Here is an 18,080-nt window from a genome sequence, read left to right as displayed (position 1 = left end):
TTTATAATCAAGAGCACCACAGATGAGCTATTTTGTCTCCTTTTTTAAATGGGGAAATTGCTAAAACCATATGCTGTTCATCCTGTATGTTTTCTAAACTAGAGAAAGAGGAAGATTGTCTAGAATTCTGTGCAGTCCAATACAGTATCCACTTGCCATATTTAATTTAAATTAAATTAAAACTTCATTTTCTCAGTCATGTCGGCCACATTTCAAGTTCTCAGTAGCCACATGTGGCTAGTGGCTACTGTGTTGGATAGCGCAGATATAAAATATTTCTATAATCACAGAAAGTTCTGTTGGATAGCACTGTTGAAGGAAAAATTAACAAATTGTCCATGGCTTAACTTTCTCCTTCCTTTAATGAAAGGCTTAAATCCACTTTTCCTGGCTGCTTGGATGTCCTTCTCTGAATATATCGTCAGTCTGTTTACTGTTAGTCCAAAGGAAATATGAGTGGTTAATCTTGAAAAATGCCTGTTGCTGATCAATGAAAATCCTTAGCCAAGGGTCCCCATGGATTTCTTTGGTACTAAAATTTAGTGGTTACGTTTTTCTTTTCTCTCACTTGACCTGTCTGTTGCATATGACATTTTTGAACATGCCATTCTTTTTGGCTTTTTCCTCTTTTTGTTTATACGAGGTTGAGTCAAAAATTATCTGCACTCTGGCTGTAGAATTTACAAAAGTTTTAAAATAACCAGAGTACAGATAATTTTTGACTCACCCTCGTATGACACTGTGACTTTGCCTTTTCTACTTCTATCTCTCTGGTCCGTTTTTCTCAGCCTTTTATAGGTTCTTCTTCCTCTGCCCATGTCTTAAATGACAGCTTTCCACAGCAGTCCCTCCTTAACCTTATTTTTGACTCCCTGAACACCAAATACCACATATATGCTGAAGGCCAACAAATCTATAAGCAACTCAGACTTCTAACGTAAGTTCCTAATGAATATAACTGCATGGCTGCCCTAAGAGGATCCCAACCTCCATATGTCCAAAATGATTTCACTGCCTTCCTCTCTTGCAAACCTCCCTCTATCCCACCTATGTGTGGGACATTACTCTCCACCATGCTTCTAAGCTAGAAATTTGGGGGCCTCCCTCATAATTCAAACCAGTTAATCAATTCCTGTTGATTCCACTTCCTAATTACCTCTGATCCTGATTTTTTGTTTATCCCAAGGCCCTATTCTCAGATCTTCCATATCTTTAATTCTTATAACTCATTTATCTTTCTCCTCCTAGTTTATTTTCCCTGCTACTAAAGAGTGATCTTCTTAAAATGCAGAGTTGATCATTTTATTCTGCTGTTTAAAATCCCTCCAAGGTCTCACATTACTTTTGGCAAAAGTACAAACATATTAGGATAATATAGTAGTCTCTTCTGGGTCTGCCTCTTCTCACCTCTCCCATCTCCCTCTTTCAATCCTCAGCTTAGAGTCTTTGTTCATTCATGTCCAGCCACTTAACTGCCTAGCGTTCTCAGAACCAACCATGCACTTCTGTCTCACCTCTGTGCCTTTTGAATTTTCTGTTCCCTTTACTTGCGGCTGATACCTTTCCCCATCCCCCCCCTCCGCCCCCGCCCCCCATCTCAACCCCTACACACCCCTTTCTTCCTTGCCTGGCTGATTCCATCCTGTCCTTCAGGACTCCATCAGACCCCCTCTCATCTGGGAAACATTCCCTGATATCTTCCCTCCCCAGGCTAGCCTTTGTGCCTTTCTGACATCCCTTGTGTTCTCATAGTATTCCATGCTTTTCTCTACCATAGCAGTTATTTCCCTGTATTGTAATAGCACAAAAAGTATTCAGTAGCAGTTTATGAAATACCCAAACAAGTATAAACTCTGAAAATATATTTGAATTCACAGACTAATGCATCATTATACAGTAACCTTCTACTGTGTTCTTATAGGTGAAGATGCTGGAAGCAGATCTGGTTTCAAAAATGCTACGAGCTGTTCTACAGTCTCATAAGAATGGAATAGTATTACCCCGGCTCCAAGGAGAGTACAGATCCTTAACTGGAGACTGGATCCCCTTCAAGCAATTAGGTTATCCTACACTAGAAGCCTATCTGAGAAGTGTGCCAGCAGTTGTCAGGATAGAGACTAGTAGATCTGGAGAGGTAAGAGGGTAGGTGTGTGTTTCAGAAGAGTCAAACCAATTCTTAACTGCCTGTTTGGCACTTCCAGTCTCATAATTAGGTTAGAAGTCAAAGTGAAAAGCACTAGCCTAGATTGGCAGTGATAGAATAGCATCCAAAGCACAGCCTAGATTCTGATGTCTTTTGTTTTACCCTCAAATTCTTTCTTTTGTAAAAATAAGATTTTAACCATATTAAATTAAAATTTTTCAAGTTAAAGTTTACCCAGTCTTAGTGTCCAAACAAAATAACTGTACTGGAGACTTTAACTGCCTAAATGTCATACCCACTCATTATAGACCTGCTACAGCTGTTTTTGCTTTGGTCACTAATGACTTCCTGATTACCAAATCTAATAAACTCTTTAAAATTCTCATCATTTGCAGGGTTGGGGGAGTAGGTAGTGATCAAAGGAGACATGAGGTGGAGGATTTACACAGTGCTTTTCATCTTCTCTTTCTACATCTGGTTGTGCTCACTTGGTGATAATTTATCAAGCTATGCCTTGTGGTTTGGACACTTTTCTGTACAAACGTTACACTAAAAATTTCACCAATAAATGCATTGCATTGATTTGTTAAAAAAAAAAATTCTCATCATTTGACCTGACTCCTATCTATTCTTACTGTCTGGATCCTAGTTCAGCCTCTAATTGATCCATCAGCACTTCTGGTTATTACAGGGCCCTCCCTACTGTTCTCCGTGTCTTTAGTCCCTTCTGTCCCTAGTCTGTTCTCGCCTTCACACTTTAGTAATAGTGATCATGTTATTCTGCAATTTGAAATCCTCTCGTTTCTCTGGAAGAATATTTTATGTATAACGTGGGCAGTTGGGTGGTAGCAAGTAAATTTTTTGTTGCACATACCCTGTGACCCAGCAGTTTCCCTTCTTGGTTTCTGCCCAATGTACAGTATAAAATATATGGACAGACCACCATCCAAGACAGAAAGGCACCCATCCCCCAAATCAGTACATTTTTCAAGGTACATTTCTATATATGTAAATATGTAGAATAGGTCTGGATTATTTCTCACCAAAAATTATAATAGTTGTTCCTTTGTTGGGGCGGGGTGGGGGCGGGTAGGGAGGCAGTGGGTAGGGGAGAAAGGGGCCCAGGATTGGGAGAGTGGTCAAAGTTCACCTAATCTGCAATAAATTTTATATAAGGAGCAGATATAAATTAATTATTATATTAATAATAAAACTTTCTTCAGCAACCCTGGTTCTCCCAGACGGATTTAAGCCCTCCTTTCTGTCTGCTTGGCCCCTTATAATACATCCAGTATAACACTTGAGGGACTTCCCTGGTGGTCCAGTGGTTAAGACTTTGCCTTCCAATGTAGAGGGTGCGGGCTCAATCCCTGGTCAGGGAGCCAAGATCAGCCAAAAAACCAAAACATAACACGAAGGCAATATTGTAACAAATGCAACAGAGACTTTTAAAAAATGGTGCATATCAAAGAAAAAAATCTTAAAAAAAAAAAAAAGAAAACCTACACTGCCAGTATAACACTTGACATAATGTTTTCTGTTTAGTCTCTTTGCCTGTCTTTCCTTCATAAGTTTCTTGAGGATAAGAGATTTTTTTTTTAATCTCTAACAGTTGGCGCTTAGTAAATGTGTTGAATGTATAAATGATAAAAGGTCTGAATGAATTAACTAATAATTTAGTAATGTTTCATATAGTTACTATGCTATAATTTACGCAACTCTTTATTCTCCTGTTTTGGACATTTTTAATGTTTCCAGGTTTTGACTATTAAAATAATAACCCCTAATGCACATATTTGGGTATGTATCCTTTTCTTCTTTTGAATTATATTCTTATATTTTTAGGAATAGAACTACTGGACCAAAGAATAGGAACATGTTTTGGCTTGTGGTGTAAAGCCTCATTGCTTTCCTGTTCTTGATTTCAACTTAGAATCAAAGACTTTAACACTAGATGGGGTTCTAGAGATTGTCTAACCTCAATAGTCTACATTCTTTTTTCAAATCCTTTTTCAAATATCCTGTATATCCCACCATTTTTTTAAGTATAAAAAGCTGAGCTACTGTATTTTAGGTAGTGCCTGAAGGTGCAGGGCCTCTGCTTGCCCTGTCTTGGCCTCATACCCCTGAGGCACTCCATGGACTGCTATGGCTCCACTGAACAGTTTGAAAACCCAAGATCTAAGCTCTTCCCTGTTTTACAGCTAATAATACTGAGATTTTGGAAGTAAACTGATTTGCCCCAAGTCACTCAGCTAACCCATTGCATTGGCAAGACTAGGATTTCATGGTCTCTGGGAGGTAGTACAAATAGCAGTTACGAGTGTATACTTTGCATTCAGAGAGACAGCCTAGCTGTGTGACTTGAGAAGTTTGCTTAACTTCCCTGAGCCTCTGTTTTCCCATGTAAAAAATGGGAATAAAATATATCTCACAGATTATTTGAGATAATATATGCAAATCGCAGGTTTCTTTTGGTTCCTTTGTTACTCTTATAGTACCTAACACATTTTAGATGCTTAATAAATACCTGTTTAAGAAGTGAGTGAAATTTTCAGTTTGAGGAAAGATTATTATTCAGTATGCTGGACTGTACTTGATTTCTCTTGCAGAAAATATAATTTAGCTCTAACATTGTCAAAGAGAGAAACACATGAGTATTTGCACACAGCTTAATTTGGAACATGTAAACTCACAGAGATGCACTTTGAAAAATCAGCCTCTAGGTACCAGTGAATCTGAGAAATGTTTCTCCTCTCACCTTGCCTCTCATAATTAGATTACCTGCTATGCCATGGCCTGCACAGAAACAGCAAGAATTGCTCAGCTTGTGGCTCGTCAGAGGAGTTCTAAAAGGAAAACTGGTCGGCAAGTTAATTGTCAGATGAGAGTAAAGAAAACCATGCCATTTTTTCTAGAAGGTAAGATCCTTTCACATGCTAAGATTTTAAAACCTGTCTATAAAAATATTGTCACATGGAAATAATGCTTGTATTCGTGATAAACACCTGTATTTGTTAACATTCGTATATCAAGGGGAAAATCCTGAAGCTAGTATTTCCATTTGAAATTAAGTGAACACGATAAGCATGACTTATTAAGTGAAGTAATTACACAGTGTGAAATAACTCAGCGCAGATTTTTTTTTTTATGGCAAAGTGTGGTTTTACTCTTTACTTTGGGGGAAAGCCACATCCAGAATGTTGGTTGAACCAAGAACCTCTGAGTTAATGTCTTATTTAGGAAATCATGTCTTTTACTATAAATCCTCTATATTCAGAAAAACATGAATTATATAGTACACAAAGATATTATAGGCAACTCAGTCTGTGTTTACTGATCATTTATCTCAAGGAGCTTATAATCATTTCTAAAAGTAAATTCTCAAGAAATAGTTCAATGATAGTATAAAATTATCAGTGTCTAACTGCCACAAGGAACATTTTAGACAAAAAAGCAATCATTGTGAGATGGCAGTGGAGGGCTTTATGGCAAAGGAGAGACTTGACCCCAGACCTCTAATAGTTGGAAGAATTTAAATTGATGGAGAAGAGAAGGGAGGACCGATATATGGCTGAGTGTGCTGCATTTGTAAGAATGTGAGGTGACTGCCATCAAGTTAGTTGGTGAGTAGAGGTAAAGTAACGGGCTAGTTTCGAAGATGAAGCCACATTTTGAAGAACCTCATCTGCTGAGTACACACCAGTCTGCTCTTCCCCTGCTGACCAAGCCTCTAGTGGCCACCTCCTCACATTCTTACAAACTGTTATGAGAATAGAGACTGACAGAAAACATCTGGACAGGGGAGTGACTTAATGAAACCAGGCTTTTGGGAAGCTAATTGATTCCATTATGTATGCCTAACTTCATAGGAAAACCAAAAGCAACCCTCAGACAACCAGGATTTTCTTCAGATTTTTCTGTCAGCAAAAAACCTAATCCAACACTGTTAAGAGACAAAGGAAACTCTCTTGGAGTTAAATCTGATGCTGAAATGGCGCCTTACACATTACGTGCAACTATTGGAAATGAAGTATTCAAAGATGTTCCAGTGCAGAGGCATGTGACCATGTCTGCCAACAACAGGTATTTGAGCTTTGTCTGACTAAAAGGAGAAGTTTGGTGAGCCTAGGATAATAAATGGTAAACATGTGTGTTCAGGGTAAGAAGGAAGTACTTTCTGTTCTGCGTAATGTAAGTTCACATGTTACTAGAGAAATGCATTATTACTAGTTAGCCCACTTTTCCTGGCTGCCTAAATGTCATTCTCTGAATGTCTCATTTGGTATTTGTTGTGCATTATTGGTAATCTTTCTTTGTAAAATTCATTTTAAAAGCTCTCACAAATTGTTCAAAGATGCTATTTCAGCATAGCTTACTTTTTCTGAAAACCTCTTACAATTAATTTTGTAAGTTTTAAATAAAATCTGATTTGTACCCTCTCCTGTGTTCCAATAATCATATCCATAATTATATACAGTAGCATTATACATCCAGGCATCAGAATACTGGACTGGCAGTAATAACACAACCTTAAAGTCTTAGTTTGAATGCTGCCATTCACTAGCCAGGTGAAATAAGTGAAATTATTTCTTCTTTTGGGGCTGTGGTACCCTCATTTGTCCAATGAAAATGTTAACTGGGTGATCTCAAAGTTCCTTTCTGGCTGTAAAATTTATGGTTTTATGAGGTAACTCAGGTGAGCAAACTATGACTTATGGACCAAATCTGGCCCATTGCCTGTTTTTGTAAGTAAAGTTTTATTGGAACACAGCCACATTCCTTTGTTTTATAGTCTGTGGTTACTTTTATACAAGTGCAGAGTTGAGTAGTTGTACAGAGACAGTATGGCCTGCAAAGCCTAAAATATGTGCTATTAGACCCTTCACAGAAAATGCTTGCCATCTCCTGATGAATCAGTGTCACATTCTCCCATCCTATTTGTACCTCTACAAAACAAATTTTGTTATATCATATTCCTTTAAGTCAAGGTTCAAAAATTCCATTTTGTATAAAAGATAGTCCCCCTCCCCTGAAGCACTCCCCCCACACTAGAAAATTTAAAACAAATTAATTTTTTTAAGTCAGGTAAAAGGGTACTAATTTTTTATGTTTTGGCATTTTTTATAAAGTAACCCTTAAATATTTTTCATAATGGTATATATTTAATTGTGTTTATGGTTAGTTATTATAATTTTTGTTAAGGTCTAGAAAATAATTAAAACTTGGATTTAAAATGGATAATCAACAAAAACCTACTGTATAGTTCAGGGAAGTCTGCTCAGTGTTACATGGCAGCCTGGATGGGAGGGGAGTTTGGTGGAGAATGGATATATATATATATGGCTGAGTCCCTTTGCTGTGCACCTGAAACTATCACAACATTGTTAATTGGCTATACTCCAATATAAAATAAAAAGTTAAAAGAAAAGAAACTTGGATCTTGACCCAACACACTAGTAGGGTCCAGTATGTGACTGAGACACCATTGTGTCCTCTGATTGTGAGCCTAAATTTCAAGATTTTGAATTGAATCTATAAAATGACAGCAAAACCAGGCATCCTGGATTGTGGGCCCAGAGGAGCATTCTCCACCCTGTGTCTGGTGTCTCCTACCTCTCACCTGGTTGCCACTGCATGGTCCAGGTAAGTGCCTTCCATCCCTGCAGATAGCACCAGCAGTGATTGAGTGGAGGCCTTGCCAGCACCAAGCAGCCCACAGGTGGGCCCAAGGTGGTGCTCTCTGACCTGCTGCCTGGTGTGCTCCCACCCCTCTTGCCTAGCAGCAGGGGCCCAGGGAAGTGTATTCTACTTCCATGGGCAGTGCCTACAGAAATCAAGCAGGAGCCCCAGCAGCAACAGTGAACGTAGCAGATCAGAATAGCACCATAGAGGCCCTGAAAACTAAATTATTATTGGAACCACAGCCTACAAAAGTGAATCAGGAGGTATATGATAAACCTAAACAGAGTAACTGCCTGCTAAAACAGGACATTTGTCCTAATGTATGTCCAAATATCCAAGTTACAGTAAAAAAATCAATCATTATACTAAGAACCAGGAAAATGACAATTTGAATGAGAAAAGACAACAGACACCAACATTATGATGAATCAGATGTTGGAATTATCTGACAATGATTTTAAAGCAGGTATTGTAAAAATGCTTCAATTTGCAATTGCAAATACTTTTGAAAAAAATGAAAAAATAGAAAACTCACCAAAGAAAGAGAGCATACAAAAAAGAACCAAATGGAACAACCAAAATGAAAATGCAGTGTATGAGCTCAGTAGCGGCATGAATATGACAGAGAACAGAATCAGCAAACTTGAAGATAGAACAACAGAAATTACCTCATCTTGACAACAGAGTAAATAGACTTAAAACAAAACAAACTAACTAGTGAACTGAGGGGCTTATGGGGGGAAAACATCTAGCAGAGCCTTAGGGACCTGTGGAGAAAATAAGAAAAGGTCTAATATTTGTATTATCAGAACTTCAAAACAAAGCGGGGGACCAAAGGTGTATTTGAAGGCACAATGGCTGAAAACTTCTCAAATTTGGCTAAGGACATAAACCTGCAGGTTCAAGTAGCTTAGAAAATCCCAGATAGGATGAATACAAAGAATCCCACACCAAGACACATCAAATGAAACTTCTGAAAACTAAAGACAAAGAAAAAATCTTGTAAACAGCCAGAGAGAAATGACACATCACCCATTAGGGGAATACCAGTTTTAATGACAGTGGATTTCTCATTCGCAGACATGGAGGAAACTGAAGGAAGGGAATGTCACATTTTAGTGCTGAAAAAAAACCCTACCAACCACAGATTCTATATCCAGCAAAAGTATACTTCAGGAATGAAAGGGAAATAAACTAAGAGAATTTGTCATTTGCCGACTAACTCTTAAAGAGTTACTAAAGGAAGTTCTCTCAACAGAAAAGATATAAGATGGCTTAAATGGGTAAAAACAGGTATAAGTAAATGGATTATCCCTCTTCTCATGAGTTTTGTAAATCATATTAGTTTGAAACAAAAATTATAACACCATCTGGTGAGGTGCTAACATATGTAGAGAAAAACTGAAAACAATTGTATTTGTAAAGTAGGGAGGACAAGGAGACCTAAATGAAAGTAAGGTTTTTATACTTGACGTGGTAAAACATTGATATGAGTAGAATGTGATGTTATATGTGTATTGAAATGCATAAGCAACCAATAAGAAAACTATACAAAGTGATATACTAAAAAACATCATAAATCAGAATGGAATTTTCAAACATGTTCATTAACCCACAAGAGTGCAAGAAAAGAGAAACAGAAGAATGAGAAACAGGGAGAAAATAGAAAACAATAAAGTCCAGACATAAGCCCTAACATAACAATAATTACTTTACATGTAAAAACACATGAAAATATGTTCAAATTCATTAGCTATTAGGGAAATGTAAATTAAAACTGCGTGGACAGGGACTTCCCTGGTGATCCAGTGACTAAGACTCTGTGTTCCCAGTGCTGGGGGCCCAGGTTTGATCTCTGGTCAGGGAACTAGATCCCACATGTCACAACTAAAGATCCAGCATACTGCAGCTAAAAAGGTCCTTCATGCCAGAACCAGCATACTGCAACTAAAAAGATCCTTCATGCCAGAATGAAGATCCTTCACATGGCAGTGAAGATGCCATGTGCTGCAGCTAAGACCCAGCACAGCCAAATAAATATTTTTTAAAAACTACATTGACATATCACCACAACACACCTATCAGAATGGCTAAAATAAAAAATAATGATACAATAATAGTAGGGGACCCTAACACCCACTGATATCAATGGACAGATCATCCAGACAGAAAGTCAATAAGGTAAAAGTGGTCTTAAGCAACCCAAAAGACCAGTTGGACTTAATAGATATCTGTAGGACATTAAATCCAAAAACAGCAGAATATACATTCTTTTTAAGTGCACATGGAACATTCTTCAGGATAGGTCGTATACTAGGCCACAAAACAAGCTTCAGTAAATTTAAGAAGACGAAATTATGTCAGGCATTTTTTTCTGACCACAATGGTATGAAACTAGAAATCAACTACAGAAAGAAAAATGAGAAAAGTACAGATATGTGGAAACTAAACAATGTGCTACTAAAAAACCTTGGTCAGTGATGAAATTAAAGAGAAAATCAGAGGATACCTCAAAAGACAAAAGGAGAATGGAAATACAACTTTGCAAAGTTGGGGTGCATCAAATGCAGTTCGCAGTTCTAAGAGGCCTTCCTCAAGAAACAAGAAAAATGTCAAACAACCTAACCTGCCACCTAAAAGAATTAGAAAAAGAACAAAGCCCAAAGTCAGCAGAAAAAAATGAAATAGTAAAGATCAGAGAGGAAATAGAGATCATAAAAACAATAGAAAAGATCAACGAGACCAAGGGCTGGTTTTTTTAAAAAAGATTTAAAAAATGATAAACCTTTAGCTAGGCTCACCAAGAAGAAAAGAGAGAGGACGCATATAAAATAAGAAATGAAAGAAGAGAAATAACAACTAATACCACAGAGATGCAAAAAAAAAAAACATAAGAGAATACTATGAACAGTTATATCCCAATAAATTGGACAACCTAGAAGATATGGACAAATTTCTAGAGACATACAACCTGCCAAGACTGAAACAAGAGCAAACAGACAATTTGAACAGACTGGTCATGAAGTGAAATTGAATTTGTAATAGAAAAACTCTAAGCAAACAAAGTCCAGGACTGGGTGGCTTCACAGGAGAATTCTACCAAACATATAAAGGAGAACTAATACCTGTGCTTCTCAAATTATTCCAAAAAATTGAAGAGGCAACACTTGCACATTCGTTCCATGAGACTACCATTATCTTGATACCAAAACCAGAAGGAGATACTACAGAAATAGAAAATTAAAGACCAATGTCTTTGATGAATATGGATGCAAAAATCCTCAACAGAATATTAGCAAACCAAATCTGACAATATATAAAAAGGGTCATACACCATGATCAAGTTGGATTTATTCCAGGGTCACAGGAATGGTTCAACATTTGCAAATCAATCAATGTGATATACCACATTAACAAAAGGAAGGATCAGAAACATGATCATCTCAATAGACACAGAAAAGGCTTTTGACAAAATTCCATATATCCATTCATGATAAAAAATGCATCAAAGTGAGTATAGAGGGAATATATTTCAACATTATAAAGGCCATTTATGACAAACCCACCACCAAAATCATACTCAGTGTGAAAACCTTCCCACTAAATTCAAGAATAAGACAAGGATGCCCACTCTTGCCACTTCTCTTTAACATAATATTGAAAGTCCTGGCCACAGCAGTCAGAGAAGAAAAAGAAATAAAAGGTATCCAGATTGGAAGGGAAGAGGTAAAACTGTCACTACTTGCATGTAACATGATACTTTATATAGAAAACCCTGAAGTCTCTGCCCCAAAACTACTAGAACTAATAAATGAATTCAGCAAGTTTGCAGGATACAAAATTAATATACAGAAATCTGTTGTGTTTCTGTACAGTAATAATGAAATATCAAAGAGAGTAAGAAAGCAGTCACATTTAAAATGACATTAAAAAGAATAAAACACCTAGGAATAAACTTATCCAAAGAGATGAAAGACATATTCTCTGAAAACTGTAAAACATTGATGAAGGAAATTGAAGACCATACAAAGATGGAGAGATATCCCATGCTCTTGGATTGGAATAATTAATATTGTTAAACTGGCTGTACTACCCAAAGCAATCTATAGATTTAATGCAATTCCTATCAAAATACCCAGGACATTTTTCACAGAACTAGAACAAATAATCCTAAATTCATATGGAACCAGAAAAGACCCTGAATTGCTGAAGCAATCTTGAGAAAAAAAGAACAAAGCTGGAATATAACCCTCCCGGACTTCAAACAATACTATAAAGCTACAGTAATCAAAACAGCATGGTTCTGGCACAAAAACAGACACATAGATCAATGGAACAGAATAGAGAGCCGAGAAATAAACCCACACACCTGTGGTCAGTTAATCTATGACAAAGGAGGGAAGAATATACAATGGAGAAAAGACAGTCTCTCTACAAGGTGGTGCTGGGAAAACTGGACAGCTACATGTAAAACAAGATAATAGAACATTCTCTCACACTATTTATAAAAATAAACTCAAAATGGTTTCAAGACCTAAATGTAAGACCTGAAACCATAGACGTCCTAGAAGAACATAGGCAGAATACTTTTTGACATAAATTATAGCAGTATTTGTTTGAATTTGTCTCCTAAGGCAAAGGAAATAAAAGCAAAAATAAACAAATGAGACCTAATTTAACTTTGAAGCTTTTGCACAGCAACAAAATGAAAAGACAGCCTACACAATGGGAGAAAATATTTACAAATGATGTGACCAACAAGTGGTTAATATTCAAAGTATGTAAGCAGCTCAACCAGCTCAATATCAAAAAAATAAACACCCCAATTAAAAAAGTGAACAGAAGACCTGAATAGACATTTTTCCAAAGGGGATATGCAGATGACCACAGGCACATGAAAAGCTCAACATTGCTAAGCATGAGGGAAATACAAATCAAAACTACAATGAGGTACCACCTCACACCTGTCAGAATGGCTATCATCAAAAAGTTACAAATAAAAAATGTTGGAGAGGATGTGGAGAAAAGGGAACCCTTGTGCATTGTTGGTGGGAATGTAAATTGGTGTAGCCACTATAGAAAACAGTATGGAGGTTCCTTAAAAAACTATAAATAGAATTACCATATGATCGGGCAATTCCTCTCTTGGACATATGTCCAGAAAAAAAACAAAAACACTAATTTGAAAAGATACATGCATCCCAGTGTTTATAGCAGCACTGTTTATGATAGCCAAGACATGGAAGCAACCCAAGTGCCCATCAACAGATGAATGGATAAAGATGATATGGGGTGTGTGTGTGTGTGTGTGTGTATACACAATGAAATATTACTCAGCCATAGAAAAGAATGAAATTCTGCCATTTGCAGCAACATGGATGAACCTAGAGAATATTATGTTTAGTGAAATAAGGCAAAGACAAGTACTATATGATATCACATTTATGTGTGGAATCTAAAAAATACTACATATGAATGTATAAGCAAAAGAGAAACAGACTCAAAGATATAGAAAAAAACTTGTGGTTATCAAAGAGGAAAGAGGAGGAGGAGGGACAAATTAGGGGCATGGGATTAACAGATACAAACTACTATGTGTAAAATAGATAAGCAACAAGGATATATTGTATAGCACAGGGAATAATCTTATTAGCCATTATCTTGTAATAACTTGTAATGGAGTATAATCTGCAAAAACACCAAATCACCATGCTGTCCACCTGAAACTAATATAATATTGTATAAATCAAATATATAAGTATAAATCAAATATACTTCAACTTAAAAACTGAATCTGGCAAGGATACAGAGAAAATGGATCACTTGTGTATTGCTGTTGGGAATATAAAGTTGTACAGCCGTGCTAGAAAATAGCCGGGGAGTTTCCTTTTAAAAAAACTAAACATGATACTACTATATAACCCAAGAATTCCACTCCTGGACATTTATCCCAGAGAAATGAAAACTTAAGTTCACACAAAAACCTGTACACAAGTGTCCATAGTAACTTTATTCATAATAGCCAAAAACTGGAAACAGCCCAGATATCCTTCAGTAGTTGAAAGTTTCAGCAAACTGAATACATCCACACTGCAGAATACCTCTCAGCAGTAAAAAGGAATGAACTATTGACACATGCAACATCATCAGTGGATCTCAAGGGAATTATGCTGAGTGAAAGAAGCCAATCTCAAAAAGTTACATACTATGTAATTCTATTTATATAACATTCTTGAAATGACAAAATTATAGAGATAGAGAACAGAGAAGTGGTTGCCAAGAGTCAGGGATTGGGGAAGGGGGAAGGATGAGGCAGTAAAGGGGTAGCAAGAGGGAGCCTTGTAGTGATGGGATAATTCTGGATGTTGATTGTAGTGGTGGTTATAGGGACCTATATGTGTAGTAAAATTGCACAGAACTGTACACACACACACACACACACACACACACGTACGTGTAAAACTGGTGGAATTTGAATAAGCTCTGGATTATACCAATGTCAGTTGCCTGGTTTTGATATTGTACTATGCAAGATGTTACCATTGGGGGAAATTGGGTGAAGAGTACATGGGACTTCTGTGTACATTTTTTGGCAAATTCTCTATTTCAAAATAAAAGGTTAAAAATTGATAGCGAAAGCTTTCTATATGGTTTTAGTTTTGAGAATTAATGTAGTATATGTTTTTGTCTTTTGCCTTTCACAGTAAGGATTTTTGAATTCCATATAGTAGAATGTCCTGTAGATTCTTGTACAGTGATTTCTAGAACTACATACGTAATTCTTTTCAGCTGTTTTTCTTTGTGTGGATTATATTTCAGACTATTTTAATTATAGGCCATTAAAGAAGTTGTAAAACATCAAATCTTTTTTTAAAGAGCATAATACAAATTGAAAGATACATTTTAAGAGAAATCTAAATACCATCTGGTGGCAGAGGTTACGGGCTGCCTTTCCAATTATAAAATCAAAGAAGTTGCTCTTACCAAAATAGAGCAATAGCAAAAGACTTTATTTCTAAACTTATGAAATGTTAAGCAGTAATATTAAGTAGTATAAGCTATTAGGAGTTTACACTTTTTAGAGTCACCAAATCTTTTAGAAGCTAATGGAAGCTATAAATTATCTTCCCAGAGAAATTAATTTGTGCACATATACATACATGTTTGTATACTAATGCAAGGAATGCATGGGGCCCAGAAGCCCATTCTCAAAAACTCTGGTTAAGAATTCATGCATGCCAGTTAACAAACTGGGAGGTTCTAGGAAAATAACATAACTGATATTCTCTAATACTGTAGGTATCAATCTAAGTTTACTCTGTGTCTACCGTAAAATAGAAAGAGTGAGGATGTATGATTGATTTGTGGTTTCTCTGGGAAATGTTTATTTCTAAAAAAACACAATTCATGACCATTGTATTTTGTTAAAAGGATAAGATTATTAAAATGGGGTTTTTAATATATTTATGCATAGAACATAAATGAGTATGGCACTGAAGACCAGGGTTCCATCAGGCCTAGAATGAGAGAAGAAATTGCTATATTGTAGTGAGTAAGATCATGCACTTTGGATACAAATAAAGGACTGTCTGGCGTTAGCCAATGGGAACCACGATTGAAAAGGCAGTTTTCAAGTATTACGCTAAAGTAAATGAATGCAGGTTTCTGAGATCTTGTGGGTTTAAAAGTCATGTACTAAATATTTATAGGAAACATTTTCTAAAATACATTTATTGATTTGTTCTAATTACAAAATTACTAATGTGTATGGTATAGAAAATTTGCAAGCTAGAAGAAAGTAGAAGGAAGAAAAAAATCACCTCTAATCCAGACATAAATGTAAACATTTAAAAATACGTTTCTATATTATTTATTTAGATAAGGTTTTAAAAATACACATTGGGTCATGATGTATATTACTATTTTATAACCTGTTTTAGAAGGCAGTATATTGTGAACATTTTCCATGTCACCAAGTACACATCTAAGTTAACGTTTTTAGTGTCAGGCTGGTCCATTGTCCAGTCACTTATTGTTGAATATAAATGATTTTCACTATTGTAAGCGGTTCTACAATGAACATATTTGTAGAATAATCCTTGCCTATATTCACAACTGGTTCCTTAGAATAAATTGGTAGAAACAGGCTCTCTGGGTAAGAGGATATACGTACTAAGGCTTTACTAACTTGTGCACTAAATGGATCATACCAGTTAGATTCTTCTAGAAGCTTATGGGAATGATAGTTTACTTGTGCACTTGCCGACATTGGGCATCAGTTTTTTATTTGTACTCTAAAAGGTGAAAAAATGAACCTATGTTTTCATTTCTATTTCTTTGATTTTGATTCTTAAGGAAGTTATATTTTTCATATGTTTATTACCCCATTTATAGATCTTTTGTAAATTACAGAGTTTTGTCCTTGTTGGTTTTTCTCTCTAATTGGTAAAAAGTGATTCATAAATTAATGATGTTGACCCTTTTGTGCTGTAATATGTTGGCAATGTTACCTCAGTTTGTTTAATTATGGTATTTTTGGTATACAAATACTTTAAAATTTTCTAGTTACATCTATTAATCTCTACCTTTATGGCTTCTGCCTTTAGGTGTTATGCTTAGGAAAGCATTTCTACACCCGTATTATGTAGTATATCTTCTGTTTTCTTTTAGAATTTTTATGGTTTCAATTTTTTGCATTTCAACCTGTAATTCATCCAGAATTATTTTGTTGTGTAGCGTGAGAGTGGGAATCTTTTTTCTGTTAGCCAGATGTCCTAATATCCATTATGACATAATCCTTTCTTTCCCTGCTGGTTTGAAATGCTATCTCTATCAATACTAAATTGTTATAAATATATGACTCAGTTTCTGGGCTTTCCATCTGGAATCATTGATTACCTGTCTGTTCTTTTGCAGTGCCAAACTACTCACATTGTTATAACTCTATGATGTGTTAATAACCTTTACTTTCTACTTGCTCCTCTCTCTACCTCTTAATTTAGTTTGTTGCTTTTGCATGTGCTTTTGTTATACCTACTGCCCCTATTGTAGCACTTAGTAGACTTTGTTCTTATATATAGATTCTTTCAGTGCATTAATTATCTTTTGTGTAACAGATTACCACAAATTTAGGAGTTTACAGCACATACTTATTAGCCCGTAGCTTCTGTGGGTTAGCAGTCTAAGAACCACTGAGCTAGGTCCTCTGCTTTAGGGTTTCTCATGAGGCCACAGCTGGGGTCAGCTGTGCGGGAGTCCCCTTCCGGGCTCACTCTCTTGGTTGTTGGTATGGTCTGTTCCTTTTGAGTTTTTCCTTAGCTCCGTCTGGCCGTTGGCCAAAGAGCACCTCAGATTACGCTAGCAAAGTGGAAATTAGAATCTTTTGTAATCTAATTGTGTATGATCCCCTCAACCTTGAAGTATCCTATTGATTAGAAGCAAGTTACTCAAAGGGAGGGGATTAACCAAGGCTGTGGATACCAGAGGTGAGAATCACTGGGGGCCATCTACTAGCTGCTTGCTACAGTTGCTTTTCCCAACTACATGTGTAGTCTGTGAGAGTAATGGTATCTTCCTCTTGTTTAATCATTGATCATCACCCTCTGACACAATGCCTGGCATGTAATAGTAGGCCCTTAAATAAATATTTGTGGGATAATAATGTCTCTAATAAATGGCATATGTCTAAATTTGGGGGTTTTTTGGAGAGGGGACAGTCTTAAGTATTTGTCTTTTAAGAAACAAAATAATAAGTCTTTTATACTTATTGTTATAAAACCGATTGGACCTCTAATTATCTTATGTTTGTTTTTCACATGTCCCTGTGGTTTTCCTTGAATATCTTTCTTTTGTTATGCTGGCTGTTTTCTCTTCTCTCATTAGACCTACCAGTGCTTGAACCATAGCAGTCTCTGCCATATCCTTGCTGTGCTTTCACTCTTTGCTCAGTCACCCTCACAGCTGGCTCAAAGCAGGGGAAAATTCCAATTTACATTTTTAGGACTCTGGTGCAAGGGAAAGGATTGTTGTCTCCCTGCCAGTTCTGCAGAAGTAGGAATTGGATATGTTTTTGGCATCTTCTTTTATTATCCACATGCATTAATATACAAATGTGATGCTCTTATAATTGCAGAGCATCATATACTAAATAAGCTTTTGCTGGTAGCCTGCAATCTAATCATTTCTTTTAGAGTTAAAATATTTTGAGATGTGCTTCATTTCAAAGAGTTGATCTAATTTTTAGAATATTCCA

General features: G+C 36.3%; 1 protein-coding gene across 5 annotated transcripts in view; it reads left to right on the top strand.

Moving 5' to 3' along the window:
- TDRD7 (tudor domain containing 7) overlaps positions 1-18,080 on the top strand; it is an 86,962-nt gene that overhangs the window by 18,770 nt on the left and 50,112 nt on the right. For 4 of the 5 annotated variants that reach the window (XM_057723848.1, XM_057723847.1, XM_057723846.1 and 1 more), the window contains exons 2-4: positions 1,922-2,134; positions 4,923-5,064; positions 6,016-6,229. In XM_057723848.1, the coding sequence (XP_057579831.1) occupies positions 1,928-2,134; positions 4,923-5,064; positions 6,016-6,229 (563 nt within the window). In that variant the 5' untranslated portion in view covers positions 1,922-1,927. The remainder of the gene's footprint in view (positions 1-1,921; positions 2,135-4,922; positions 5,065-6,015; positions 6,230-18,080) is intronic. The other variant, XM_057723850.1, reaches the window with a different exon arrangement.

Source organism: Hippopotamus amphibius, chromosome 2 (genome assembly GCF_030028045.1).
Source record: "Hippopotamus amphibius kiboko isolate mHipAmp2 chromosome 2, mHipAmp2.hap2, whole genome shotgun sequence".
Lineage (NCBI taxonomy): Eukaryota > Metazoa > Chordata > Mammalia > Artiodactyla > Hippopotamidae > Hippopotamus > Hippopotamus amphibius.
Note: the sequence above shows the minus strand (reverse complement) of the source record. Positions and strands in the feature narration are given on the sequence as shown.